A 27,137-nucleotide genomic window follows, 5' to 3' on the forward strand; every position below is an offset into this window, starting at 1 on the left:
AGACTGAGTAACGGAATTGCGTCGCGTCGCACGAAGAAGCAACCGCGATATATATACACCTTACCTACCTCAACCTCCACAGTAACACAATGTGGCGCTTGCTATTCGATAGCGGTTACTTGACGCAGGCGAAACAGGTACCCAGCAAGAAAGCATGGCAACTAGCGCCATCTCTTTCCCCACACAGCCACACATCTGCGCCACAAAAACAGTCGTATGTCTCGCTGACTGCTTGATGACGTCTAGATATCTCACTTGCATCCCCAATGCAGCCAGTCATGTCCAAAAGTCAGTGTAAAGTAAAATCGATCTGGTGTACTTTGTCTTGCCTATACCAGGTTCGATTCAGTGCAACAGACTAGAAGTTGCGAATACATCAAAACGAAACTGCAAGACAAATACAAAAGAAAGCAAAATGCCTGACCCAGAAGTTCCCCAGTCCTATGAAATCAGACCTGATCCCCAGGCATTAACCCAGAATGCCGATCTTAGCAAAAACTCCTCGACCGGGGTAGACTACGAGCCCCATCCAGAGAAAAGCATCAAGCTTGAACCCCAGAGCGAGAAAATCGTAAAGGCGATATGCAACCTCTACAGTGGCAGTGCAAGCGAGCAAGACATGCAAGTCTACGCAGAAAAGTCCATTTATGATGACCCGTGGAGTTATTGCGACACGCGGTACAAAATCGCTGGGCAGTGGTATGGTACGTATTTATCTCCAAGTAGTTCGCACAGATGCATGATCGTCTGACTCAGCCTGCGATAGGCATCGCTCAAGTCTTTGCCAAGTCAGAGACGCGCAAGACAGAAGTTGTCGAATCGAAACCCGACCGCATCATCTTCAAGTTGCAGCAGGCTTACACGCCTAAGCTTGTCCATTTCACAAAGGAGGTCAACTCGCTTGTGACGTTAACACTCGACGACCAAGGTCTTGTCAAATACCACAAGGACATGTGGAATGAAAAGGACTATTCCCATGATGGTCTGGGCAAAATCATGAAGACGCTCAATGGTGATCATTTGACCAAGGTATGTATCAGGTCGGGCGTTTTGCAGGACGCAGTGATATGTATGAGTACTGATCATATGCCAGATCACCCAGCCACCCAAGAGCTTATCCGCAGATGCTAGAGAGTGATAGTCTAACTCTAGGAGAGGCCAATAGAAAGGCTATGGAGGAAGCAACAGACTATATAGGACTTCATCCATAGCCATTTCGTGGTCTTTCTTGTATTGTGGTACATCCTTTACATGCCACTGCTGAAGAATAACGCAAACAGTCAGACGACATCATGTGCTCAGGTGCGAGGCGAGCTGCAGCTTCCCAATGGGCTATGCTCCTTAGATAAGGCGATGTTATGCTGTATTCATTTGCGCGTGCGTGCTCAGCCCTTGTTCATGTATTCGGCGCCAAGGTTAAGTTTTTCAGCCAATGAGATCCAGGATGACTCGCCTCCAGCACGACTGACACCTCGAAGACCGGCAATGGCGAAGTGGAGTTGACGGTTGTACTCTCTCGTAAGAGTAGACAAATCGCGGATATGCCCGAAATTGACTTGCAAGTCTTCTTCCATTTCTTCTGCAGAGTCATCAGAATGTTCAGGCTCCGGAGCGACGCTTGTGCGCTGCGTCCTGGCGCCATCGAATATGTTGTGATTGGCCTCTTCTACCAGATGAGACCAGATGACCGCGAAATCCTCGCAGATCTCCAAGATATCGACGAGTGCACGATATATCGGCTTCATGTTCGCGCGCAACAGCAGCCTCGCCTCAACACGATCCTGGAAACCATCGTATGCCAAAACCATGCCGTCAAGGTCGACAGCCTTTTCCATGTCTACTCGTAACTCATGGGCCGCAGCAGCAGCAATATCAGCCATATGACTACGAACCGTGTAGGTGAACCAGATCAGCCTTTGGCGTAACACAAGAGCTTCTTGGAGTCGCCTGTTGCGATGGTCTTTGATCGTAAGCATCGTCCACTGTTGCTTCTGCAGAAGGTATTCGGAGCGGTAGACACGGATAGACGTAAGCAGAGCACGTTGACACACGGTCATATCGCGAATAATGTTTTTCAATGGCCATGGAACCACATAATCGACCAAGAGGCAATCCAAGTCTGCAGCAATCGCAGCGACTGCAGCATGGGGTCTTGTAGGCGAACCTCTTGATATCATCTTGACTGACAGTCTCTGTGGATCGAGATGATTCGCTGTACCAAGCGTGTTGCGTGCCAGATCAGTAAGTATATAACGGTCAGCCCATGGTCTCTTGCGGTCGATGCGTGAGAAGAGTCGATCGGCGAAATGCTGGACTCGAGCACCGTCCAGAGCCAGATATGCGTTGCCGATGACAGCAATGGTGCCGCTTAGACCACATCGTGTAAACATGAGCTCGCGTAAATTGTCCATGCTGTGGCTCTGTAAATCGCCGATCCAAGCTTGAAGTGCTTCCGCAAACACACATGTAAAGGGAAGTAAGCCTTCCTCAAGTGATGAAATGATGCGCTGTGAATCAAGCCCCCTCATTTGTATGTGATCGAACGAATTGTTTTGTTTCCCATAGCGAATTGCATCGAGGAACATGGTACTTTTGCCAGAGATGAAGATTTGTCTCGCTGCATCATGCATGACAGTAGGCGCCTTTGCATTCCCGTCTGTATCAGTCAATATTTCAAAGTGAGAATGCCACAGAGACCCAGGATCAACGACTTCATGGCAAGCGCGGACAAAAAAACCCTTGTTTTGAGGGTGTAGTTTTCCTTGCGTCATCCACAGATAGACCGGTCTGAGATAAATGTCCAGACAATCGAAGAAGACACTGGCAACATAATAGAAAACACTGCTGTCCTCGCCAAACTGCAATTCGCAGGTCATGTCGTAGAGGGTGTCAAGAACAGACCACACTTCAACACAGGACTCTGCTGTTTCTACTGTAGTTGCGAGATATTGTATAGACTTCGTGCGATCCTGGACTTGGAGAAGCACCTCTTGCAAACTTACTGTCACATCTGTCTGAGATGACAAAAAGCGATGCTCAAGCTGTGCTAGATCTTTGTCGAACTCTTCCAGCTTTAAAACAATGGTGGCATTTAGTCGTTGTAGGAGATCCCCCTTGGGTACTTCTTTCGACCAGCGACGAAGATACAAGACTTGACTCCCATGATCTGCGAAAGATTGCATCACAGTTCGAAAAGTCGAAGTGTTACACGTCGCGCCATGGAAGTCTGACCGAAGGCGGTACTTGTGTACAGAGTCGATCGTGAATAATGTCGTTGGTAGACCTCGAAGCATGAGTAGCGCTTCTCTTGTAGCTTGTAGATCTGAGATCTTGCGTGGCCTTGATTCAAGGTCTGCGCTGGATATTGGAAATCCTGGATTAGGTGTTGCAGACTCGAATGCTTCGAGTTCAGACGAGTCCTTGACGACGATGAATGACCTGGCGAAAGCTGCAACATCTTCCTCTGCCAAGGAGGACGCTTCTGTTGACACAGTACGGTCGTCAATTGTATCATCGCGGAGAGCTTGGAATTCATCGTCGGAGTTGTCTGAGTCAATCACAACATCGTCCCAAATACCTTCTTCGTTCAACGGGTCTTCGGCGAGGATATCTGCCCACGTCAGTTGGGGTGATTCTTCATCATCTACATCCTGCTCGTCGAGGATGGACAGATTCGTCTTCTCCACGGGACGGTCAGAGAGACTCAAAAGCAAGGATAGAATCTCGGGAGTCCATCGGGTAGACTGCTTGGTCAGCTCCTCACGACGATTATGAAGGGCATCGGCAACAGATTCTCTGTTCAAAACGGCGAATTTCTCTTCCAAACCATCTAAACGTGCCTGGACGTCGAATTGGTTCACACGAGCGTACTGCTGGGATCGGAACGCCCTTGTTGCAGCATCTTTGCACAACTTGAAGCGTCGAGCGTCTTTCTTGAGAACAGTCAGAATAATTGGAGAAGATACCACGGCATATGCTGAAAACTGACCTCAGGATTCAGTCCGGAAATAGCATTGATCAGCCCATTGGTGAGAGAGCTTATGGTTGCAGCATGAGACATGCTAACAATGACAGATCATGATATATCAGATGTAAAAGACCAGGTAGTCGTCTTGTGCACGCCTCTATACCTATGTACCATCAAGCTCAGGCAACACAATATTGTTTTCTGATATAACACAGACGACGCTGTAACAACGCGTTGGTCAGGGTCCTAGTCACCACCACGCGCTGTGTTTGCCAGATGCAAGCGGAAGTGCTTCCCCGTTTCCACTCCGCAACGCCAAGACGGGCAATCAGCGTCGTCATCGGCAGCTGCAGCCGCGTTTCAATATGTTGCCGGAGGTCTTGTACACCTCAAGATTCTACAAACAGAAGGAGCGTCTTGAGGCGAGATGTCTGGAATGGCAACTACACATTAATCAAGTACACAACTCATGATTGTAAGATAGAGCATAAGAGACAAAAGGTAGACACACTGTCACTATGGCGCTACCACCAGCAATCCGCGTACTGGCTGTGGCCACGATATGCGTCTTCGCTTTCTTGATTGTGCAGATATTCAGAGCTCCGGCAAATCTTAGACTACCGGGCGATGAAATGGGTAGATTCGATGACATGGTACGGGATCCGCAATTGGATGGTAAGCTGAGCTCTTTCCTTCGATCCTCTTGCGATAGAGATGTGACAAGAAAAAGAACCCTCCGGAGGAGCGTTTGGCTAAATCATAGGGCGGCTTGTAGAAACCGGAGAGCCTCCTGAACCGCTATGGAGGATAAAGGGCGCCAACTACGCGCCTGATAACCCAAACTCGGATCGCATCAATGCGACCATCATCTCGCTCGTGCGAAATGAGGAGCTCACGCAGCTGCTGCAATCAATGCACGATCTGGAAAAGACGTTCAACCACAAGTTCAACTATCCCTGGACTTTCTTCAACGACGTTCCGTTCACGGATGAGTTCAAGCGAAAGACTCGAACAATGACCAAAGCCGAGATTCGATATGAACTGGTGCCAAAGGAGCACTGGGAGGTACCAAGCTGGATCAATCGCGATCTCTTCGTCGAGAGCGCCAACATCCTGCAAGAGCAAGAAGTGCAATATGCCCACATGCTTTCATACCATCAAATGTGTCGGTGGAACAGTGGTTTATTCTATAAGCATCCTGCTCTTGCAGATATGCAGTATTACTGGCGTGTCGAACCTAACGTTCACTTCTTCTGCGATGTCGACTACGACGTTTTCCGATTCATGCAAGACCACAACAAGACATATGGCTTCACGATCAATCTCTACGACTCTCCACAGTCCATCTCGAGTCTATGGCCCGAGACCATCAAGTTCCTTGCGTCCCACAATCACCACTTGAACCACAACAACGCCATGGATTGGCTCACAGACTCCAAGAGGCGACCCGACCACAACCTCAAGGCCAATGGGTACAGCACCTGTCATTTCTGGTCCAACTTTGAAATCGGCGACCTGAACTTCTGGCGAGGCCAGGCTTACGAGGAATACTTCGACCACTTGGACAGAGCAGGTGGTTTCTTCTACGAGAGGTGGGGCGATGCGCCCGTGCACAGCATCGCTCTTGGCTTATTTGAAGATAAGAGACGACTGCACTGGTAAGCTATCATTCGCCCTTTGCGATTATTATCTATGTGGTCGCGCATGATTGACTAATCTCCCTGCTGCAAACAGGTTCAAGGACATCGGATACCAACACATCCCCTTCTTCAACTGTCCCAACTCCGCAAAATGCAAGGGCTGCGTCACAGGCCGGTTCACAGACGGCGAGAAGTGGCTACATCGAGAAGATTGCAGGCCGAACTGGTTCAAGTATGTCGGCATGGGGCCAGAATGGACGCAACCGTCCTCGGCAACCAAGGACGAGTGACGTGAAAAAATGCAATTTTCTTGAGTGTTCTTAGGACGACATACAAATAATAAAGGAGAAAGAGATAGGGAGGGATGTGTGGTCAGCAAAAAAGAAACAAAAATTAAACATATTTGAGCATCTGATACTAGACTCGCATCCCTGCCAAGTCCTTCTCATGCAAACATTTCATTTTCTTTCGAGCATCCAGCAATACCCTTCGAGAGCCAGCGTTGAGAAAACATAGACGCCGGTCACAAGTCATGTCCCTTACATCCATGTTTCATGTTTCACATGACGAATACCCTTCCAACCTTACCTTACCTACTTTACAAATCGTTCGACCCCAACACAACCCGTGTGCCACGCGATCGCCACCCCAAAATAAAACCTTACAGTTTCGCGTCCTTGTCTCTCCCTCTCCCTTTCCCGCTTGTTCGTCTAATAACTACACACGCAAAGGAAATTTTTCGGCCCCTGAAATGAGGGGCGGGAAAGTGAGAGAAGACTCGCTCGTCGTGGCTTTTTGCTGTACGTAAGGTGTTGCCTCTCTCCTGGGGATGAGACGCAATTACGTGATTGGGGTGCTCTAGCTCGTTTTGTAAGTCACGACTCGAGATCTTTCGCCATGCGCGTTGTATGCGTGCAGCTGTGTTGGGCTTTCGCTATGTGTTTTCTATGCAGCTTGATTTGATTTAGTAGAACCATGGTTGAGTCACATCATAGCTTTGTATTCACAAATGACAAATAGGCAGGTTAGAGAGGGACTTGGGAGGACGTGAACATGTTGCCTGTGTTATTATTGGCGACTGTATATCTGCGTCGAGATTAAAGATATATGTATTCGTTAGATTTCTCTCGTCCCGCCCTCCGACATGAACGTTGTTTTCCGATTTTACTATGTTCCTTGTCGAGCGTAGCTCTCGTACTGAGAGAAAGAAGTGATAGAATGATAAATGCAAATCGCATGTTGACAAGAGCAAGAGAAGACGATTTCGCCATGTTGGTTCTCGTAGTCGTTGAGATGAGGTGACCGCTGTGCCGCGACATGATGGTCTGCAAGAACAAGCAAGCAACTCCACAGCCCATAGCTGTATGATGTCCGGGTAGTAGATGATTCGGCGCTGACCTTGATGCTCATTATCTGCTTCTGATGATGTTTATTGTATTCATGATATTGTTGAGATGAAATGCCCGAATGATGCCGTATTCTCTGGAATGTGGTTTTTCCCCTTTTCCCTAGATCCTTGCTCACTGGTACCTTCTACTTTTGTCCACCGGGACTCCTTGGAAAATGCAAATACCCTGCACCCAATGCCTCTCGCTAAACGCATAAAGAGGTGGAAATAAATATTGTAGGAAAATTTATTCGTCGAGAGTGATCAACAGCTCCCAACGAAAAAGTCATGGGCGTCGCCTTCCGGATGATTATACGGCGTCCGGACAGTCGGTGCCCACGCTGGAGTTTGAGGTCTTGTGCTCCCAGAATTACTCTCTGTGTCCTCGGTATCATCGTCGCCGTCGTTCGTAAACTCAGGGCCAGGCTCATCCATCCACGTTAAGCCATTGGCGGCTTCCTCGTCCTCAAATACTTCGCGGGCGTATTCTTCAAGACCGCGCCAGCCTTCCCACAAGCTTCTTGCTTCTTTGGGGTACTCCAAGCCTGGTCCGAAGTAAGGTGCTCGCTTCTCCCCTAACGTTTCTTGGAGGATCTCAAGGTGTTCTCGGTAGCCACTTGGGATCGATACTGAGATGTCTATCGGGCCATGCTCGTACCTCACAGGCCTACCAATGCCGTCCGAGAACCGCTTCACCGCTTGACGGGGCGATAATCGCTCGAATGCCAATGTGACTCTGACTCAGTTTTAGCATATATTACTATGAATCACATAGATCAAATCACTCACATCTGTCCCTTCCAAGCGTTAGGACCCATCTTGAATATCTGTAGCAAAGCAGGACCGACGTCATGCTCGGCATCGACCCATGGCAGGGGGTCGTCTGGGTGGAACGGCGCCTTCCACACGAAACTTCCGTCTGTCTGTAATTCCATTCGGAAAAGAGGGTAAGGTAGAGATGTGAAATTGTTGTTGTAGATTCCGGTGTACACGAACGTGGCCGGAATGCCGATCTGCCGCACGTAATTTTCCACGGTGAATTTCTGGGTCCATAGTGGCAATGCTCTCAAGTCGGGGTCAAAGATGGAATGATCCGGCATAGACGAGTAGATATAATGAACAACACCAGCCTTCTTCGCAGCATCCGCACAAGCACGGCCAATTGCTACCTCATCACCCCAGTGAGTTGTGTTAATGAATGCAAGCTTTGCACCTTGAAAGAGATGATTTAAGAACGGGACCAAATCGGCTTTGGGCTGGCAAAGGTCGCCTTCCACGATTTCGACATTAGGAAGAGCGGCTAGCTCCTCAGCAACCAATCCTTCACAAGTCCGTACTTGGGCTTTGACATGCCAGCCTACTGCAGATGCCACCCGGACAAATGAGGCGGTCTGACGACCGGTGGAATTGATTGTTACAACAGTCTTAGTCGGCATTAGAAATGGCATCAGCGATTGATGAAGGCGGAAGGTATCCGCCAAGACTTCTTAGAAATGAGACGACGAAGACTCTACAGAGTTTGTCCCTGGTTCAGTCGGTGGAATGCTGCAAAATTTCGGCCAGTCTGCAGTCTTGTAAGTAGGAAAAGGCAGGCCGTTCTAATATTTTCGTTTGTTCGATATGTCGCCAAGGCTGCGAAAAGTCCAGAGGATACGTGAGGTACAGTCCGTTTGATACTTTAGCGATGTCTGCCGATCTGCCGGAATGGCTAAAAGTAAGAGGAAGATGAAGGGTGATAAACAGAAGAAGGATGGAGGGGTGCTGAAGTCTAGTTGCTGGAACGGGCAAGCCCAATTATTTGTACCACCAATGTACGAACTTTCGTAGAGCTTCTGAGAGGAAAAAAAAGGACTATGATGCCACTCGTCTATTCGTGCGGGGAAGAAAAGTCGACTCTCCAGCGGGGCGATGAGAAAGAAATCAAGGGGATGGATGGAACTGCAGCAGGCCCAGCGCTCGTGCGACTTCCCAGCAATAAGAAGACTAATCTTGGACCATCATCTCATGAATCATTCCTACACATTCTGGCGCCATTCGCCATAAATGGACAGGACCACATGCGGTGAGCTGTTGCAATTTTACCTCGAGGGAAGTCACTCTTAGGTAATAGCCGGTCTCGGGCTCGATCGTCCAGGGTCGCCAAGCCAGAGTCCTCGAACACGTGCTACCTATACCGTCTTGCGACACGATCAGATCGAGAATGTTTTCCTGGTGACGAATAGCATGGTTTCGTTGTTGCGCACAACACGGGATTGGTTGCTCTTCTGCATACGAAGTGCAGTCGTACTCGAATGTCTAGCATGTAATTGCTGATTCACTGCGGGGAAGGGTTTACTGCTGCGGCAGGCGCGTAGTGGCTGCATGCAAGGCAAGACGTGTGGCGCAAGGGCACACTTCATATGTTAGGAGTATTTAGTTGTGTGCAAAGGACGTCCACGGTTGAATAGACATCAAGGCACTCCAACTGCATGCGGCCCACACTGTGACTGCCTATCTTGGTTACTTGCGAGAGATACCATTACAGCTGAAAACTCAATGCATTGTCACATACCTTGAAGCTTTCATAATCGTCTCTTGGATATGCTAGTGGAGAATTCATCTAACTTCGGCACGACCCTCCGAATCACCCTAATGGAGGGACAACGCTCGCCTTCTACAAGGTACCTACTTGTGCGCAAATTGCAGTGACCGCGTACAACCGGACGTCAACGTGGCAGAATGTCTTGTGATGCGAACCCTAGATATCGCAGTGCAAGCGAGCGTACTGTACCACGAGACCGTGGCGAGGGTGCGCGACTCTACAGGACGTCCGTGTGGCAGAGTGTACAGGACAAGTACAGCACTTCCTCCGGGCCGTGGACCATTCGGCTGATCTGCGTATTCTAAGTTACCTCACTTCACACAGATTTGTCTATCGATTCGTCGCATTCATGCGGGGAGTAAGTTGTGGTTTCGGAGTTCATTCCAACTACAAGATGTAATCAGAAAACTCACTCAGGTATCCACAAACAGATGGGTCAATCGCCAAATATACTCCACAAGGCACGCGTAAGTATCGTGTTAATAACAAACAGCCATGCTCTCCTGATGTACGTTTGGGTACCCTGCGAAAAACCCGTGTCCTGCTGTGTTGATCGCTCTAAGGAGGTTGCTTTGTGGAGAACGCGGCACCAAAGTGCCCAAGTGATGGATCTGTAGCCGCACAAGTGAATGACCCGTTCCCAGCCCGGCTGCCACCTCGATCAGGTTGTCGTTCAGACGGCACTAAGTATGACGACATACTAAGTCTTTCCGCTCTCATACCTTGCCTTGCCTTGCATTGAAGATACAAGTATCTTACTACTGAATCAAGGTAGCGACCTTGAAGTCCGACTGTACAGTGATTCTTACAGGACTCTTCCTTGGAACCTAAGAAGGTGTCATGCATTCATAGCATACCCCGCTTGATGGTACACCCAAAGGCCCTCGCAGTCTTGAGTTTCCACTTCCGTTGACGCCAGCCAAAAATCTTCTTCGTGCTGTGCTCAAGTGTGTCAACAGCACTTCGTGATTTGGTAATAAAGCCTTGGCTTCCATCCTTCCGTGCCCAAGGGATGCGTTTCTCCGTGGAACCCATCCACATGTTGCCTTGCTCGTCATAACCAACATCGAGCTCGAAATCACGGGAACCTGTATTATCGCTCGTACATACTAGATCTGGGCACTACATCTACTGTACGTCTACTGTTCGTGCGAAAGGGGGCGGCATCATTCATAGGAATCTACCTTGTACGTTTCTATGACACATACACAATCGGGCAGCCGTTGGGGACGCAATGTCAATCCATTGCGCGTCACAGTCACGAATCCATGATCCTCACTGTCGAGATGGCTGAAGTCGCTACATCCCAATGGACCTGGTCCGCGACTTCCGAGGTGTGTAACTTGAGAAGACCTTGTTGGTCTGCACTACTGCAAGATCCGGGACATCTGCGCTATATCAGTGATGGCAGTCGTCGAAGCAAGTGAATGTAGCACAGATGGTCTGGTTCGAAAATCTGCTGACAAGCTTGGGAAATAAAATCTACCTACGTTATACAACTCAGTAGAAGATATGAGCGAACAGTGACGACTGCACAAGTGGCATCGGTCATATGACCGCCTCCCCAGAACCATATCGGCATAATTTAATATTGATGGTTAACCAGCACTAACAGCACTGTTTTGCTAATACGCACGCAAAAAGGACAGTGGTGTCGCAAAACGAGTTGCACCATCCGTGAATCGAACACGGGGCTGGTCGAACTTGCTGCGAAAGCTGGCAACGACCAAGTTTACCACTAACCCAATGGTGCTTTTGTTGGAGTGCGAAGAATTTATCCGAGATATATCCTTAACGGCAAGATACAAGGGCAGTAACCCTCCAGACATTGAATCTAAACATATAGCGCTTCGCTGGTATTGGATATCTCAGGGTTGAAGGGAGGCTTGTGAGTCGTACACTGGGAATGCACGCGTGCTAAGGTGCGTCCATAAGTCTGGATAAAGCACAAACGGGTTGTCAGTGCGTTTATACTCATAGCTCGACCTCATACAATGAACGCATTTTAGAGCATCTAGATGCTGTGGTGTAAGACTTGGTGTGTACTCATCAGAGTAGTCTAGTACGATATAGTATGCTGAGGGGGCTAGAACCGCTTAGCGTGGCGTACATCATCAAGACTTGCCGTGCTAGCAATGACTATCCTATCACTGCCCGGAGAAAATCTCTCGTGTCACCATTCTTCCAAGGCTCGAAAGATGAGTGCAAAGGGACTTGAGAAAGATCTTCTACGTCTCATCAACGGGGCGAAGATTCCAGAAAGCCTACATTAGCGTGGTGCCCAGTCGATATTGAGGGTTAGAGGTGAGGCGTGACTTCGTCAAGATAGGGTATAGCTGCCATAGCACCGTGCTTTTCGACAGAGCGAGCGGCAGCGGCATTCGCGAAGACCAAATCGTTCGTTGGATCAGCAGAGAATTTACCGCCGTTTTTTGCAACCTTCACCGCAAGTGCGCCTACGAATGTGTCGCCGGCAGCAGTCGTATCGACGACCTTCGTCTTCTGTCCTTGGACGTGCTTGCAATTAATTGTTCCAATCTCCGACCGCTTAGCGTAATATGCACCCTGAGAGTTTGACTTAGAAATATGAACGTCCACATTGATCAACGCCGCACTGCCCACTTACTTGCGCTCCAAGCGTGACTATGTATACATCACGAACTCCACGATCGAGGAACTGCTTGCAGACAGCAGGGCAGTCATCTACCCGGAGAGGTTGAGATGATTCACGAAGAATGTCTGCTTCGCTTTCGTTCGTAATGAGACAATCGATATATCCATAGAGGTCCTCCGGTAAAGGTGTTGCTGGTGCAGTGTTCAGGATGACCTGTACATAAATCAGAAAACAGACGACCTCATCCTGTGGTCGAGAAATGTGCTCACGTATTTGCCTTTCTTGTGTGCTAGCTTGATATTGTGAATGACCTATGATTATGAGTATCGCACGGCGCAAATCACCAATTAAACCCTGCCGTACCTGTTGAAAAGGAATCTCCATTTGAAACACCACAACATCTGCGTCTTCAGGTACAAGGTCTTTTGCGTCATCTCCAATTGCATAATTTGCTCCCGGGAAGAAGAGAATCCTGTTCTCGCCACTATCCTCCTCGACAATGATGTTGGCCGTTCCAGTCTTTCCGTCCGGGATACGTTGAACGTGGGAGGTATCGATATGATCCTTTTCCAATGCAGATATGAAGTCTGATCCAAATATGTCTTCTCCCACTGCACCAACCATACTAACTTTGATTTCCATGGTATCCGGTACCGAGCCATCCTTGTTGTGGGCTAAACGAGCACATGCTACTGCTTGATTTGCACCTTTGCCACCAAACCCTGTGTCAAAAGAAGACACTCTCAGAGTCTCTCCGCCAGAAGGCACACGTGGTGTTCTTGTGATGCAGTCCACATTCAGGGAGCCAATAACGGCAATTGTACCCTTGACCATCTCGGAAGAACGTTCAGCTGGATCACGAGGTCAAATTTGCACGACAGTACCTCAGGCTCAGATTCTGACGAGTTGCGGCTCACTTAATGAATGTGTAGACTCTGTAGAAATCATACAGGAGAGAAGATTTGTGTTGAAGGTGTTATTGTAATACACTCAGCTGGTAGTGGTGATAACCTGAGGTAAGTGTACAGCGTGGAGCAGGTTGTGACGTATTTTGTTGACTCAGGTCGCCAAGACGTTTCTATCTTCCCCTCAAGCTCGTATGTTCCCCTCCTCTTCTGTTAATCTCACGACAGTGAATATACATTTGAACAGGACAGCCCACTTGTGATCTATATCACTTCTGCACGCCGGAATTATGCTACTTCTGGGCCTAACTGGTAGTATCGCTACCGGGAAATCAACAGTCTCTTCGCTGGTGTCTAGCCCTCCACACAACCTCCCGGTAGTGGATGCAGACAAAATCGCGCGACAAGTTGTAGAACCCGGCACTCCAGGATATAAAGCAATTGTAAACCACTTTGGCCCTCTCACACCCAATCTGCTTCTCCCTGCTTCAGATCCAGCGAGCGGTGGTGAGAATGGTCCATTAGGAAAGGGACGCCCATTGAATCGCCCCGCGCTGGGAAGGGCGGTCTTTGGTGATGGAAAGGAACAAGATAGGAAAGTCCTGAATGGCATTGTCCATCCCGCTGTGCGTAAGGAAATGTATAAGCAAATGCTCACTGCGTATCTTCGGGGTCACTGGGCTTGCGTACTGGACATTCCATTACTGTTCGAGAGTGGGTGGGAGCCGTTGTGTGGAACAATCATGGTTGTGGCTGTTCATGATGCGGAGGTACAGATGCAGAGATTGAGAGACAGAGATGCATTTTTGACGGCTGAGGATGCGAAAAATCGGGTCGCTAGCCAATGGGATGTACGAGACAAAGCCGAGCGCGCGCTTGCACGTGGCCAAAAAAGTGGCGTCGTGGTGTGGAACGATGGAGATAAAGATGACCTACGACATGAGGTGGACAGAGTGATGAAGGTAGTCAAGACTGGGAGCCCTTCATGGTGGGCTTGGCTCTTGTTGCTATGTCCGCCACTCGCCATCAGTTCTGGTGCATGGAATTATGTTTGGGGCTGGTGGGTCAAGAGAAATTGGGAACAAGAAAAACTAAAGCAGAAGGCAAAACTTTGAGTGGGTGCGCTGTTCGTTTTTATTTCCAGTCTTTCATCCATACCCTGAGCTTGCAGTGTCATTAGACTATCTGTAAGTTGACGCCCAGCTGCGCTGGTTTTGGTTGAGCAGGAATCGCATACAGTGCTATGCTACACAAGGTCAACTGTGCGACTTGCGTGTCCAACATGACTTGCTGACTTGAACCTGAGGAAGTCTTCACGTTCGTAACTGTCTTTGCTTTTATCTATTTCGGAAAAATCTCTTTTCGTTCGCTCGGAACCCCCTGCACTCCTACCATCTACCTCTTCAACCATTCAAAATTCTCACGAGCAAATCGTGTTACGGTCACCCTTGATCACTAGATGTCTTGGACCATTCAACCTTCTGCCATCGATGATGGATTCGACTTCATCCCTGAGCGCTCTCCCCAACCTCTTCCACGCCATGTCAACTACCATCATTGTGCTGAGCCTGGCGATTTCAGGAGCGCCGTTGACGATCGATGTAAAACTGACTATGACTTCGTTCCTGACCATGGATCCTACCCTCCACGGGAAAGCCACAACAGGGCCAGCGATCCGCAACTTCCGAACATAAAAATCTCCCGTTCTGCCAAAGCCATCGCCGTTACCAAGTCTAGCAAGCGCAGCGAAATGAAACCAAAAGAAGCTTGCAAAGAACCGGTCAAGACAAAGACAAAATCGAAGCATCACAGAGGCATTGTCATACGAAGCCAGGATGGAAAGACTGACTTCAAGCGTAATCCCTGGACTATTGCATCCGCTTCTGTAGAAGCAGTTGATGTCGCTTCAATCCCTCCTCTCGAGAAATCTGTACATGATGAGGAAGCGAAAGTCGAAGTGGCATCCTCAGCTGGCCTTCGAAAGCGTATGATCCGCATTGCTGCACGAGACGGTCAGGAGAAGTGGTGTGACGTACCCTTTCCCCTGCACTTCACCAAAAGTGAGCCCGAACGAACATCAAATCTGCAGGACCCGCCAAAGACTTCTGAAGATATCTCACCCTTGACAATGATTCATCGTCTTAAAGACGAGAGTCATGGCGGAGCGATGGCCAACATTGAGCACAGAGAAGCTGCAAAGCGATGGCGCGAATACAAGAAAAGACATACGCAGAGAGATTGTGAGTCAAGTACTTCGGCCAACTTGGATCAGGGTGGCATCTTGCGGGATACAGCTATGAAGGACCATGAAGAGCGCAATGCTGCCGTTGAATCCGAGAAAGCATCGCATAAGCATGCCTATGCCAAGCGAACCGAAGACAAATTGAAGCGCAAGACATTACTTGTTGAGCCAGAAATCACACCGGATGACTCAATCTCCGTCTGTAGTGTCCCGCAGAAGAGAACAACGACTAGTACAATTGTCGAAAGATTTTCCACTGCACTCGCATACATTGACTGTTCTGGCAAGGCCCCTTCGGCTCATGATAGTGCCATTGGTTTTGCTGGTGTACATGCTAATATTCCCTCACATGTTGTAACTACGAGTTCACACAAGTCTACAGATAGCGATGCCCATGCAACCTCAACAAGATCGAACAAGGGACGTCCATTGCCATCAGCCGTAGCATGGGATGAGGTTGGATCTATGACCATAAACTCGCAATCCACCTCACAATCTAGCTGTTCGCAATCCGAGACTACTTCAAGTATCTCATCTACCGCCAACTCCGTATTAAGAAGCTCAGAAGGTAGATCCGAGGTTCATGTAGAGCCTCGAATTTCTTCGTGTGCAGGAAATGATCGTACGCGGTCCGTCAGAAACTCATCCACAGTGGCCTTTGAGAAGACTACAGCTTCCAGGAGCTCACGACGGCCCATCAACCATGATAAGGCTATCTCATCACCCACGTTACTTTCATCGGTTCACTCGAGGAGTATCCTGACTAGCATACGAACAGCCCCAGCTAGTAGTGTTGTTCGCATTCGAGAAGATTCGCCGACATCGACTTGCCTCGATGGAGAAGATACAACTTTTTCAGAAGCGGCTGATCTTATTGACCTCGGTGACATGGCGCCGTCGCAAGGTCAAACAAACATGTCACTCGAGCGTAAAAGCCAACGACAAACATGCTTGGAGACTACAGCTCAGATGACTCCCTCTGTGTGGCCTGGAGTGATGTACGGTCAAGCTCCAGAGCAGATGTTGGTCTATGCGCCTTATGTTGATGCGATCGTCGAGTCAGTCACTGCTTCGGAACATGACTACGACCACAGTCCAGACTTTGATGATAACTCTTCGATTCGATCTCACGTATCAGGTCCTCGGTCCATGCAAAGCCAAGCAGAGCACCGTCATCAGCGACGCGCAGCTGCAGTTACAAGTAGAGGTCTTGTAGTGAAAGCAAACCACGGAAAAGGCCAGAAGCACAGAACGCAGCCAGATATGACTGTAATGCATGATGATAATGCCACTGTCTACAACTGGCCCAATACGGATCATGCTGTAGGAGACTCGAGGAGCTCTAGTGCTAGCCATACATCACATCGAGCACCGCCAACTGTCGTATCTTCATACTCTGGAAGTTCTTCAATGCGATCAGATGAAGTCGATTGCAGGGTTCCTGGCAATATCACGCCGCATCCTCTCAGCTATGTTTCATCGAATGCTGCAGTACTCCAAGCTCCTGCGTGTGAACCGTCGTGGCTGAATCGACACGTTGCTTCTGATCTGGACAGTCAAACATCTCACTATACCTCGATGGTATCTCATGAGCCGCTGACCGTAGATGAAGATCTGATTTCTGAGAACAACATTGCTGAACCCAAAATCGAACCCCGCGAGACTTATATACCAACTGAAGCCCATCAGACGTCTCCTCGTACAGGTCCAGCAAGCCAAGCTACATCCCATGCAACACGTGTCACGTACGTCCAGCCTACGGTCGAGGATGAGAATTCGTCTCCGCTCTCAGAGCAACGCGACACAATCGATGAATGTGGGTTTACCACATTCGACGGTGTGCACTCCAGTGGTGACTCACAGCCGACTCGCCGTAAGTACAGACGTGAGATGACTACACATGAACTGCGAAGACGTCAGCCAGGTCCAGACAACGGACCGAGCATTATCTCTCCGCTATTGCATTACGATTCCGTGGATGTCACTCCTGACTTGGCGGTTGAATACACGCCATACGTCCAGCGAAGACGCACCCCCTCGGGAAATGTCCGAGCTACTTCGGCATCACCGGTGTCCTACTACGTAAGGACTTTATCGCGCAGGTGAAGTATTTTCTCCAGTCTCGTGGCAGCTCGTATATGCAATGGGATGATACATGGATCATACCCTAGATCTTCAACTTCATAGATTATGGCGCCGGTCTCGAGACCTCGGGATTGATTGTAGTTGAGAGCGATGGACCATTTATATGAAGCGGGCGAGGGTTTCCGGAGAGAGGCATGGTATTGTAAACAACCACTTGGCCAATACGGCCACTAGCGAAGAGGCTTCACATTTCCAACGGCGATTGCAGTCAAGACATCATGGCATGGCGTTAATTAACATTACACTCAGACTTTATTAGCCAAGCTTGAGGAAATCATCCACTGCATACGCGTCCAACACCGAGTGCGCGATGATGATGTGGTAGCCAATTATTTTCCTTGAAATTGTGATGCTTGTTGGAAAAAATGCTATACTAAGTGGCCTTGCTGTTGTGCTTTGAGGGATGACGATGAGATATGATATGACACAGCTGGGTGTAGGACAAAGCTCGGACGACCAAGTGCATACCTCATTTTAAACTTGCAGCAATCTCGCATGAAATTACTACAGAACAATACGCTGATGCTGGTACACCTTTGATCGAGGAAACACATGATGTTATGAGCTCGTCGCAATTTCCCACAAGTCAAGTAGCACGACTCACTGGGCACAATGGTGTGTGTCTTATAACCATCCAGAGCATAGCAATAGCGCGTACTAAACCCTCACAGGACAAGTCCTCGCCCTTACATACAGTGCTGGCACTGGTCAATATGTACGAATATCTGAGACTATCAATTAGATACCGGCAGAATAAAACAATAACAACCCAAACAGATCCTGACGGGATCGTCTGACCGGACCGTCCGCCTGTTTAATCCTCTTACCGGCAATCTGATCCAGACCTACGCAGCGCACGGCTACGAAGTGCTCGATTTGTCTGTGGCTGAAGCCAACGACCGCTTCATCAGCGTGGGAGGTGACAAGACTGTGTTCCTGTGGGATGTCGCCACTGCTCAGACGTTGAGGAGATGGACCGGCCATGGGAGAGGCATCAACGCTTGCGCGTTTGGAGGTCCGGGAGATTCTGTCATCATCACTGGGAGTTTTGATGCTACTGTCAAAATATGGGATACCAAGCAACGCTCTGAGAAGCCCATCATGAACTTGACCGATGCTACCGACAGCGTCTCTTCGATCGACGTGGTGGGCGCAGAGATCATCACTGGCAGTGTCGATGGACGCGTACGGAGCTATGATCTGAGAATGGGTTATATGGATCAAGACGTGATTGGACGTGAGTGCATGATTTCATTTCTATCATATGTTTCAAGAAATGGAAATGCTGACAGAGCGACCAATGTTACAGCTCCAATCAACAGCATTACCAGTACAAAGACCAACGACTCTTATCTCGTCAGCACACTCGACTCAACCCTGCGGCTGATGGATAAACGAGACGGCAAACTACTGCAAGCATTCCGAGATTCGGACTACACTAACACGGTCTATCGCACAAGATCTACCCTCGCTGCCGCAGACAGCGTCGTCATTTCTGGTAGCGAAGATGGTCAGATCTATGTTTGGGACCTGCTGGAAGGCCGTGTCTTGCATAAGCTCAGGCACACCCAGTCTGCCCTTACTGATGGAAGATACTCATCTGAACCAGGTGCTCAGCCCGCATCTGCCAAGAAGGCTGTGGTGAGTGCTGTTGTTTGGAATCAACTCAGGCATCAGTGGGCGAGTGCTGGCAGTGATGGTTCCGTCGTTGTTTGGGGTAATCAGTAATCATTTATCCTGCGATGGGAAGACTCAATACAGCAAAGCTCTATAAAGAGGACATGACACTGGTCCAACGACAAACACATGCTGATGGATATCTCATCCCAACCCACCTTGATCGTGGAAGGGGACGCTTTGACCATGATGTTACACAGGCCCCCTGTCAACCTGGTTCGCAGCGCATCTGTGAGCATGGTAATGTCATCTTGGTAGGCGCATGCTTACCATGGCCGTGGACCTGACCAGAGGCAAAGTCGTGGTAGAAGAAGGTTAAAAGGACATGATCCAGTCCAAAGATGGGAGATACGGAAGATCAGGCGGGGTCGACACATCAACACGAGCACATTGCCTGGGTTTTTAGTATTACACAACTCTCCTCTCAAAAAACCAAATCAATACTCTAATCACATTGTCTTTCGTGTTCGGGTTTTATTCGACTTGCATCAGATGAAGGAACAATCCGGTAAGTACGCCTTGTGCAAAGTACACTATACACTTCTAGCCGCAAGGCGCAGCAGCAGTCGTCGTATTTTCCTCTGGCTCGGCCTGCTTCCAGAGCATCGTCCAGCCATTCGAAACCTATAGTAAACGAATTCCTCGAAACATAGATGGGACAGGTTATATTTGTACAATCCCAGCTGTGCTATCAGCCATTCTGCCACACAATGTCCGTTGTGAATCCAACAGAGCAGAGCGGTACGTTAGACTAGATAGACGCCGTAGTTTGGTCGGCTATCAATGTTTATATTTAGTCACAGCAGCAGCCAGTAGCCAGTAGCGACCAAGCCAGCCCCAAGTCTCCTCTGTCTAGGCAGTTCCACAGTGTCGGGTCACAGTCCTTCCAGCAAGTGCATCTGCAAAAATAGAAACAGCAAAGCAAGCTTTTTCAGTCTCCATTCTTGAGACACGAAGGGAGGGGGAAATGGGGCATGGTCACGGGAAAAGCGAAGCGAAAATGGCGACATTCATTGCGACAAGAGCACGCGAATCAGCTGTGGAGACTGACCACTTTACGGTACCTTACCTTGCTGTGCGCTCTAGTACTGTAACAGTGTTAGTTTGGGGGTTTAGTCACCCTACTGTAGCAGAGCCCACACTGCGCGTGCGCGGCGGATGCGGGGAATAGAAAAGCGAGGGGAACAGGGAGAGAGAGTGGAAGACGATTGTGAGGTCTCTTTGTTTTCTGTATACGAACTGTAATTGACTCTCGGATGAGCCCATGCTTTGCTGCTGCTGCTGCTGCTGCTGCTGCTGCTGCTTTTTGTTGTTGCTCCGACACACAATAATAATACTTGTACATGCACACGCAGGTCCACAGTACACGCACACACAACATACTGTACATACATACGCAAAACAAACAATCATTTTTTTCCCCTGGTTGGTCGTGTGACTCGTGCGAGATTTTTTGGTCTTTTCCCGTCACGGCTCCTATTATAGCCACCATCTGCGCTTCCTACCCCCTTTGAGTCAGTGCAGATATAGTGGTGTCGCTCTGAACCAAGGCATCTCATTATCCAAGTCAGGCATCGTCGTCGCATTGATAACCTTGTCTCTTGCTCTCCCCTTGCCTATCGATAATAACAACTTTTTCTCCTCTCCACCGTTCCTGCATCATTCATGCAGCCCGGCGCCCAATCCCATGCAAGCAATCTCGGAACAAACCTGGTACACATCCTGAGCAAGTCTCCAATCAACGAGACTCATTAGCAAAGAAACCATGGACTCGAATGCGCAGTCCCTCTCGGACGGGCCCAAACCATCGCGGTATCGATCTGTGCGACAACAACACAACAGCACTCCTCCGCCCGACAGAAATGCGCACGATTCGCAAACCACGGATGGCATACAGAGGAGCCGGTCGCGCTATCACCGTTCCAAACCCGCCGCTGCTGCTGCTGCTGCTGTCCAGGACAATCACATGGACGGTCAATCGCCTGCGTCACAGGATAATGTTGAACACATGAGAAGTATCCCCGACAGGAGCACTTCGTCAAGAGACGCAGACTCGGTCGACGCCGCTGCCGAACCGCAATCACCCTATGCTGCTGTCGGCGCTCAGGCTGTTTCCGGCGCTACATATCACGACAACAACGCGAGAGCGGCAGAAATGGAAGAGGAGCGAGAGAAGGCACACAGGAAACACGACGGACCCTCGAGCAACAGATCCGCAGAGCGCAGGACCGATTCCCCCCGTCGCACCACCGAGCGCAGCAACAAACCCGACGCGCGCTTCGACCAGGCGCCGCAGGTCATCCAAGCACGAAGAGAAGGAGTGGTAGGTCCCGAAGACGAGGTCATCTCTGGCGACGAGGGCCGCACGGGCTGTTTCAGTGGCTTGTTCAGGAGAAAGAGAATCGACCCCATCAAGAACCCGGTGGAAAAGGTGCCTGCTGCTAGACCTGTGACTGCGAGGAACAAGGAGCCGCCGACTATCAAGCCTGGCGGAGGCGGTGTTGTGCCTGGCACGGATGCGCCTGTGTCTGCGGTCAATGCTGGCGACAGAGTGAGTTTTGCTTCTTCTTCTTCTTCTTCCTCCTCCTCCTCCTCCTCCTCCTCCTCCTCCTCAGATCACTGTCAACCACGAGACTAACCCATCTTCAGCGCGTGCTCGTCGAGTGCAACTCGTCCTCGATGTTCCTGCCCGTCACTCCCGACACCACCGCCATGGACCTGATCAACTCGGCCGCCAACGTCTTCTCCGACCCTATCGACGTGCGCGCCTCTGTCATTCTCGAACACTTCACCTCGGTGGGCGTGCAGCGACCGCTGAGACGATACGAGCGCGTCAGAGATGTGCTGAACTCGTGGGACGATGATCGAGCCAACTCGCTGCTGGTCGTGCCGGCCAGGACGGCCGAGGTCAATCCTTCGGGGCTGAGCGCGACCAACGTGCCCTCGACTCAACCTCTCGAGTCTTCCTTTGTCATGCACCACTCGCAGAAACCCGGTCACTGGGACAAGCGCCTGCTGACCATCCGCCAAGACGGCCAGCTCATCATGACAAACGAGAAGAACCACGAGAGCATCAACATCTGCCATTTGTCAGACTACGACATTTACACGCCGACGGAAAAACAACTCGCCAAGAAGATCAAGCCGCCGAGGCAGTATTGTTATGCCATCAAGAGCCAGCAAAAGGCCAGCATGTTCCTGACCACCTCGACCTTTGTTCATTTCTTTTGTCACAGCGATAGGACGCAGGGCACGAGTTTCTACGACGCCGTGCAGGGGTGGCGGAGTTGGTATCTCGTCAATGTCATGGGAGAGGGGCAGAAGAAGAAAAAGGAGACCGGCCTACAGCACACGCAGAGCAGGCGCGTCGCCAACAACAACAACAACAACAACAACAACAACAACAACAACGGCCACGGCCATCAGCACCATCACACAAACACCAGTTCCGTCGGGTCCGCCTATCAGCTTGGCACTTTCAAGCCGCTGAGTGTAGACATGTCGCAGTTCGAGCGACCGTCGTCGTCGCACTCGCAAAAGGGGCAGACGAACATGAGTCAGATCCCCAGTCGCAAGTTGTCCACGAGAGATCGCGCCCATCCGCCGGTTGCTGTTGCGAAACACATGTTGCCGCCGGCACAACTGTCGGATGACGAGCCATTGGTGAACCTGGCGGCCAACCGCAGGGGGTCTGTCGAGCTCAATGACAACGACGAGGCCATCGTCGGTTCGGGTCTGTTGGGCAGGAGCTACTCTACCCGGAAGCGCGAGCTGAACGAGCGTGAAGAAGTCAACCGAAATCCCTTCACTGGTGGTCTCGTCAGCAACAACGCTGCAGGAGAGGTAGGCGTGGCCAGGCAGGTCAGCATCAAGCGTGCCGGATCGAAGCGAGTCGCCAACAACGGTCCCCCGAATACTTCTGCCTTGTCACACCGTCCCTCGACACGCGACGGCGGCGTCCCACGTCGCGCAGGATCCATCGACCTCGGTCGCTCCGGCTCGACGCGCGTCAAGGGCGGTCCGAAGCCCTTGATCGACCTCACTCCACAATACCAGCCGCCGCCACAACACGTGAAAAAGGGCCGAGGCTACAAGCCCAGCGCGGAAGAGCTGCGTAAAGGCGCACTGATCGACGCTGCCACGAGCGGCGAAAGGACGTGGCGCGACGAGATCCCCGAGGCCAAGGACTGGAGAGGTAGAACGCGACAGCCCGGCGGCGGCGGCGGCGGTACAGATTCAGCAGATGCCAGTCAGGGACGTGCTAGAAGCAGGTCCAGGAGCGCTCATCACGGCGGACACGACCACTTGCAATCAGGTCGAGGTGGTGCAGCAGGAGGAGGAGGACGATACGGCAGTCCTGCGGGAACGGGACTCGACCTCTCTCATCGTCCGTCCAGCTCTCCCCGTGGTGGCGTGAGAAACATCAGCGGCGCCGGATCTGGAACTTCAAGCGGAAACGGGCCTCTGCTCGATGTTTCAGAAGCCAGTAATTTCAAGCAGGGCAGTTTACTTGACAGGCTCGAAAAGGAGAATCCCAGACCTGGTCCTGTCATCGATCGAGATTACTAGCGGTCGTCTCGTCGACGGCGGATTTGGTTGTCGAGAGCGATGACTTGGGAGCCTGGCACCACTCGAAACGCCTGGGCGAAATCCAACAGCCACAGTCCTTGCCTTTCTTCTGGTTTTACTCACGTTACTTGTTTTTCTTACCCTCCTCGTCCGCTTTGCTTCTTTTCGTTTTGTTCCTATTCGATTCGTATGTAGATACCCCCTATCGTTCCGGCGGATTCCCCTCCCCATCCACTGTTTTTGTTTTGGTTGTCTTGGATTTGCTGCATTCTGCGTGCAGCGTGCTGGGGTCAAGTGATGGATGAACAGTGGCATGGGCTCGGTTTAGGCGCGAGAGCAATTAGATTCGAGTATACATTTATTTGATCGTTTGTTTCCTTTTGTCTGATACTCTAGATGAGAAGTGGCCAGATAAGATATACTTTTTCCGACAACGACATGTGGGGGTGAAGTTGTTATGCACCGAGGCGAGGGGTTCAAGACCGACAAACAGGGTCATAGCTTCCTTCTGACGCTCTTCGAATCTCTTCGAATCTCTGATCTACTCAACAATTATAAGAAAGTGTGTCAATTTATACAACCACCACGCTCACGCCGTGCACATCAAGCAAGAACTGCAAACGGACAAAATCCCACCGACTCCCCAAACCGCTCCCTCTAACCCTTCCGCCAACCAGGCCAAAGCATACAGAAACAACGACAGAGGAATAAAGAAAAAGATGGACCCAACAAGCCTAACAACAATAACGACCCCTCCCTCTCTGACAGACTACACTTCCCTCTCAGAGCACCAATCCTCGACGCCGGGGACATTCTTCGGCGGCAAACCAGTGCTGTACTACCACGCCTCGAGCGCAACTCTGACGCTTCTCTCCCTGGCGCCCACCTCCCTCTCCTCATCCTCTTCCCTAGCGCCTTTCTCCTCCCTCCTTCCCTCTTCGCAACAACAACAACAACAACAACAACAAAACGGCATCAGCGCACAAGACACGCAGATCTCCAGCTTAGATGTCTGGATCACATCCTCATCTTTCACCATCTTCTCCCCGCAAACAGGCTCCGGCGTCGCGATCCCCTACCCGCTCATCTCCCTCCACGCGCGCCAGGGATCCGCGCTGTATTGCCAATTATGTCTGTCGGACATGAACACGACCGCCGACGAAGACCTCGAGACGGTGGAGTTCTTGGTGAGCGCCGCCGCTTCTTCTTCGTCTGTTGCAGCGACGAATGGCGGAGAAGAGGCAGACGAGAGCGCAGACGACGCCAGAAGAGGACGGGATGACAGCGCAGCGGAAGCGCTTTTCGCCGCCGTCTCTGCGTGCGCGGATTTGCATCCCGATCCCGTGGAGCAGGGGTCTGGAGACGGAGACGAGCACGGCGGCGCTGTTCTCGGCAGTGCTGGGATCGCTGGTCTTGGAAGTGCTGATATGCCTGGCGCGGGCGGCTGGATAACAAGCGAGAATATGCATGAGTACGTCGATGAAGATGGGGATTTCAGCATGCCTGAGGGGGGGTTGGGCGCGGGTGCGGGCACGGTTAGGACCGCTGAGGAGGCGCGGTTTGATGATGCTGTTGATGGTGGGGATGCAGAGGAGGGGCTTGATGAGCAGGGAGGGGATCATGGCAAGTGGAGACGCACGGGTTGAGGGACTTCCATCCCTTCTAAAGGAAAAATCACTCGATGCACAAAACTCTGACGAGAGGAGCGGGAGAAACTGGTATAACCCTACAGAATCAACGAATGAGGAAAGAAACGATACTCGATAGGCACAACGCCATGTATACCCATTGGAAAAGTTGAACAGGGGCAAAAGCCAAGGACTTGTTTCCAGGCTCCGAACAGTTGCAGCGTTGGGCTGCATACACTGCACAACTCTTCTCATTCGCGAGACAGTGATATCATACAGACAAGGAGAATGGAGAGGCAGCAGAGAAAAATGAAAAGGTAAATAAGATGAATCAATAGAAAGTAAACACAGGACTAGCCTGCCGCCCAGGGTTCAGATATCTCGCCATCCCTCATCCTCTTCTTCTTCTTTGCTATCGTCATCGTTGTCCTCATCGTCGTTGGATCGTATCAGCTTTCCTGCTCGCTGCATCAACAGATCGTCGTCTGCGTCTGTCGTGCGTCGGGTTCCGTCTGCTTCTTCTTCTTCTCTTGCTCGTCCTTTTTCTCCTGACATACCACTGCTGTGAGCACTAGCAATAGCAGTCGCACCGCCATTACCAGCAGCAGGAGAATCAGTAGCAGTGTTGACCGCTGGACAAGCAGACCTCACTCTGCTACCTCCGTGCCCTTTTCCTTTTCGCCATTCCCGCTCTCGACCTCCTCAAGCTCTCCGTTCTCTGCTTCCATCTCAACCTTTCCCTCGTGCTTTTTGCCTTGCTCCCTCTTCTTCCGCTTCGTCGACGACGCCATCATCCTCATCGTTTCTTCTGAGTTCCCTCGCCGCAACATGATCGTTCTCCTGAGACCTCGTGCCGGAGCTGGTCTGGGGCCTTGGATGTTTTTGGCTTTGGAAGGTTGAGTGCTGTTGCTGCCGCTGCCGCTGCCACGCTTGCTGTTTATCGGTCTTACTGCTGCTGCTGCTGCTGCTGCTGCTGTGGAACTTGTCATGGTTGGACGTGAGGGGCTCCGTGGGAGTTTGCTTATTCTGTTTCTGTGCTTGTTCTGGTTCATTGACGCCTTCGGGTTCGAAGCCATGTTCGAGATTCGACTCTGTACAGGTCTAGACTTTGCGTCGTTGTCACTACTGTTATTGTTGTTGTTGATGGCGTTATCACTGCAAGATTCGGAAACGAGCGAGTCAGAGTCCTTATCTTCGTGGTCTTCCTCATATAGACAGGAAGTCTCTCGCTGCGGCTCCGATGTGTCACCTTCCTCTCGCGCTCTCGCAGTCGCCGTCGCGGTTGAACATTCCTTCTGAACACCATCACCTGCTACAAGCGCCCGAGGAGCCTGTCTAGCAGCTCGAAACCCAGCAAGAGAACTAAACGCACAGTCAATCGCAATCCTCGCAGTATCAACATCTGGCTTGAGCCTCGGAGTCGAGATCAACGGACTACGTAGACTCTTGGCCGAGGGCAGAAGAACTGGTCTTTGGCTTCCTCGCGATGGAGACTTGTTCGCGGAAACACACTCATGTGATTGAAAGTTGTGCAGGACGAGAACGTCATTCTCCTTGTTATTGTCTTTCAGTGGCGTTTGCGGTACTTCGAGATTGAGAATTGGCGGCGCTTGCCATCCGACTGCTGCCAGTTGTTGTTCTTGTGGTGGTGGGGCAAGTGGAGTTGGACAATTCAACCTCTGATCTATTCCTTCTCCAGTCGCGATAGATAGAGCAGGTGAGTGCGGGGCTGGGCCAGCGCTCTGTGCAACGCTTTGCTCAGCAGCTGACAGAAGAGGTGGA

General features: G+C 50.6%; 9 protein-coding genes across 9 annotated transcripts; 6 read left to right on the forward strand and 3 right to left on the reverse strand.

Moving 5' to 3' along the window:
- Positions 1-415: 415 nt before the first annotated feature.
- On the forward strand, positions 416-1,138 carry AAFC00_003307 (uncharacterized protein; the record flags this gene model as incomplete). The annotated part of the gene is made up of 3 exons (XM_069342764.1): positions 416-704; positions 767-1,029; positions 1,094-1,138. The coding sequence occupies 3 exons, from the start codon at positions 416-418 to the stop codon at positions 1,136-1,138; spliced, it is 597 nt and encodes a 198-aa protein (XP_069199267.1).
- A 247-nt stretch (positions 1,139-1,385) lies between these two features.
- AAFC00_003308 (uncharacterized protein) lies at positions 1,386-4,060 on the reverse strand (the record flags this gene model as incomplete). The annotated part of the gene is made up of 2 exons (XM_069342765.1): positions 1,386-3,932; positions 3,989-4,060. The coding sequence occupies 2 exons, from the start codon at positions 4,058-4,060 to the stop codon at positions 1,386-1,388; spliced, it is 2,619 nt and encodes an 872-aa protein (XP_069199268.1).
- A 425-nt stretch (positions 4,061-4,485) lies between these two features.
- AAFC00_003309 (uncharacterized protein) lies at positions 4,486-5,897 on the forward strand (the record flags this gene model as incomplete). Its single annotated transcript, XM_069342766.1, has 3 exons — positions 4,486-4,642; positions 4,743-5,625; positions 5,702-5,897. The coding sequence occupies 3 exons, from the start codon at positions 4,486-4,488 to the stop codon at positions 5,895-5,897; spliced, it is 1,236 nt and encodes a 411-aa protein (XP_069199269.1).
- Positions 5,898-7,258: 1,361 nt separating this feature from the next.
- On the reverse strand, positions 7,259-8,442 carry AAFC00_003310 (uncharacterized protein; the record flags this gene model as incomplete). Its single annotated transcript, XM_069342767.1, has 2 exons — positions 7,259-7,730; positions 7,784-8,442. 2 exons carry the CDS (start codon positions 8,440-8,442, stop codon positions 7,259-7,261), a joined length of 1,131 nt encoding a protein of 376 aa, XP_069199270.1.
- Positions 8,443-11,873: 3,431 nt separating this feature from the next.
- AAFC00_003311 (uncharacterized protein) lies at positions 11,874-13,023 on the reverse strand (the record flags this gene model as incomplete). The annotated part of the gene is made up of 4 exons (XM_069342768.1): positions 11,874-12,140; positions 12,202-12,402; positions 12,459-12,500; positions 12,553-13,023. The coding sequence occupies 4 exons, from the start codon at positions 13,021-13,023 to the stop codon at positions 11,874-11,876; spliced, it is 981 nt and encodes a 326-aa protein (XP_069199271.1).
- Positions 13,024-14,553: 1,530 nt separating this feature from the next.
- Positions 14,554-17,442, forward strand: AAFC00_003312 (uncharacterized protein; the record flags this gene model as incomplete). Its single annotated transcript, XM_069348079.1, has 1 exon — positions 14,554-17,442. One exon carries the CDS (start codon positions 14,554-14,556, stop codon positions 17,440-17,442), a length of 2,889 nt encoding a protein of 962 aa, XP_069199272.1.
- A 599-nt stretch (positions 17,443-18,041) lies between these two features.
- Positions 18,042-19,209, forward strand: AAFC00_003313 (uncharacterized protein; the record flags this gene model as incomplete). The annotated part of the gene is made up of 4 exons (XM_069342769.1): positions 18,042-18,096; positions 18,153-18,196; positions 18,259-18,718; positions 18,791-19,209. The coding sequence occupies 4 exons, from the start codon at positions 18,042-18,044 to the stop codon at positions 19,207-19,209; spliced, it is 978 nt and encodes a 325-aa protein (XP_069199273.1).
- Positions 19,210-20,923: 1,714 nt separating this feature from the next.
- On the forward strand, positions 20,924-23,727 carry AAFC00_003314 (uncharacterized protein; the record flags this gene model as incomplete). Its single annotated transcript, XM_069342770.1, has 2 exons — positions 20,924-21,709; positions 21,808-23,727. 2 exons carry the CDS (start codon positions 20,924-20,926, stop codon positions 23,725-23,727), a joined length of 2,706 nt encoding a protein of 901 aa, XP_069199274.1.
- A 719-nt stretch (positions 23,728-24,446) lies between these two features.
- On the forward strand, positions 24,447-25,373 carry AAFC00_003315 (uncharacterized protein; the record flags this gene model as incomplete). Its single annotated transcript, XM_069342771.1, has 1 exon — positions 24,447-25,373. One exon carries the CDS (start codon positions 24,447-24,449, stop codon positions 25,371-25,373), a length of 927 nt encoding a protein of 308 aa, XP_069199275.1.
- Positions 25,374-27,137: the final 1,764 nt, after the last annotated feature.

The sequence above is a fragment of the Neodothiora populina genome (genome assembly GCF_041146345.1).
Source record: "Neodothiora populina strain CPC 39397 chromosome Unknown canker_contig_15, whole genome shotgun sequence".
Taxonomy (NCBI): Eukaryota; Fungi; Ascomycota; class Dothideomycetes; order Dothideales; family Dothioraceae; genus Neodothiora; species Neodothiora populina.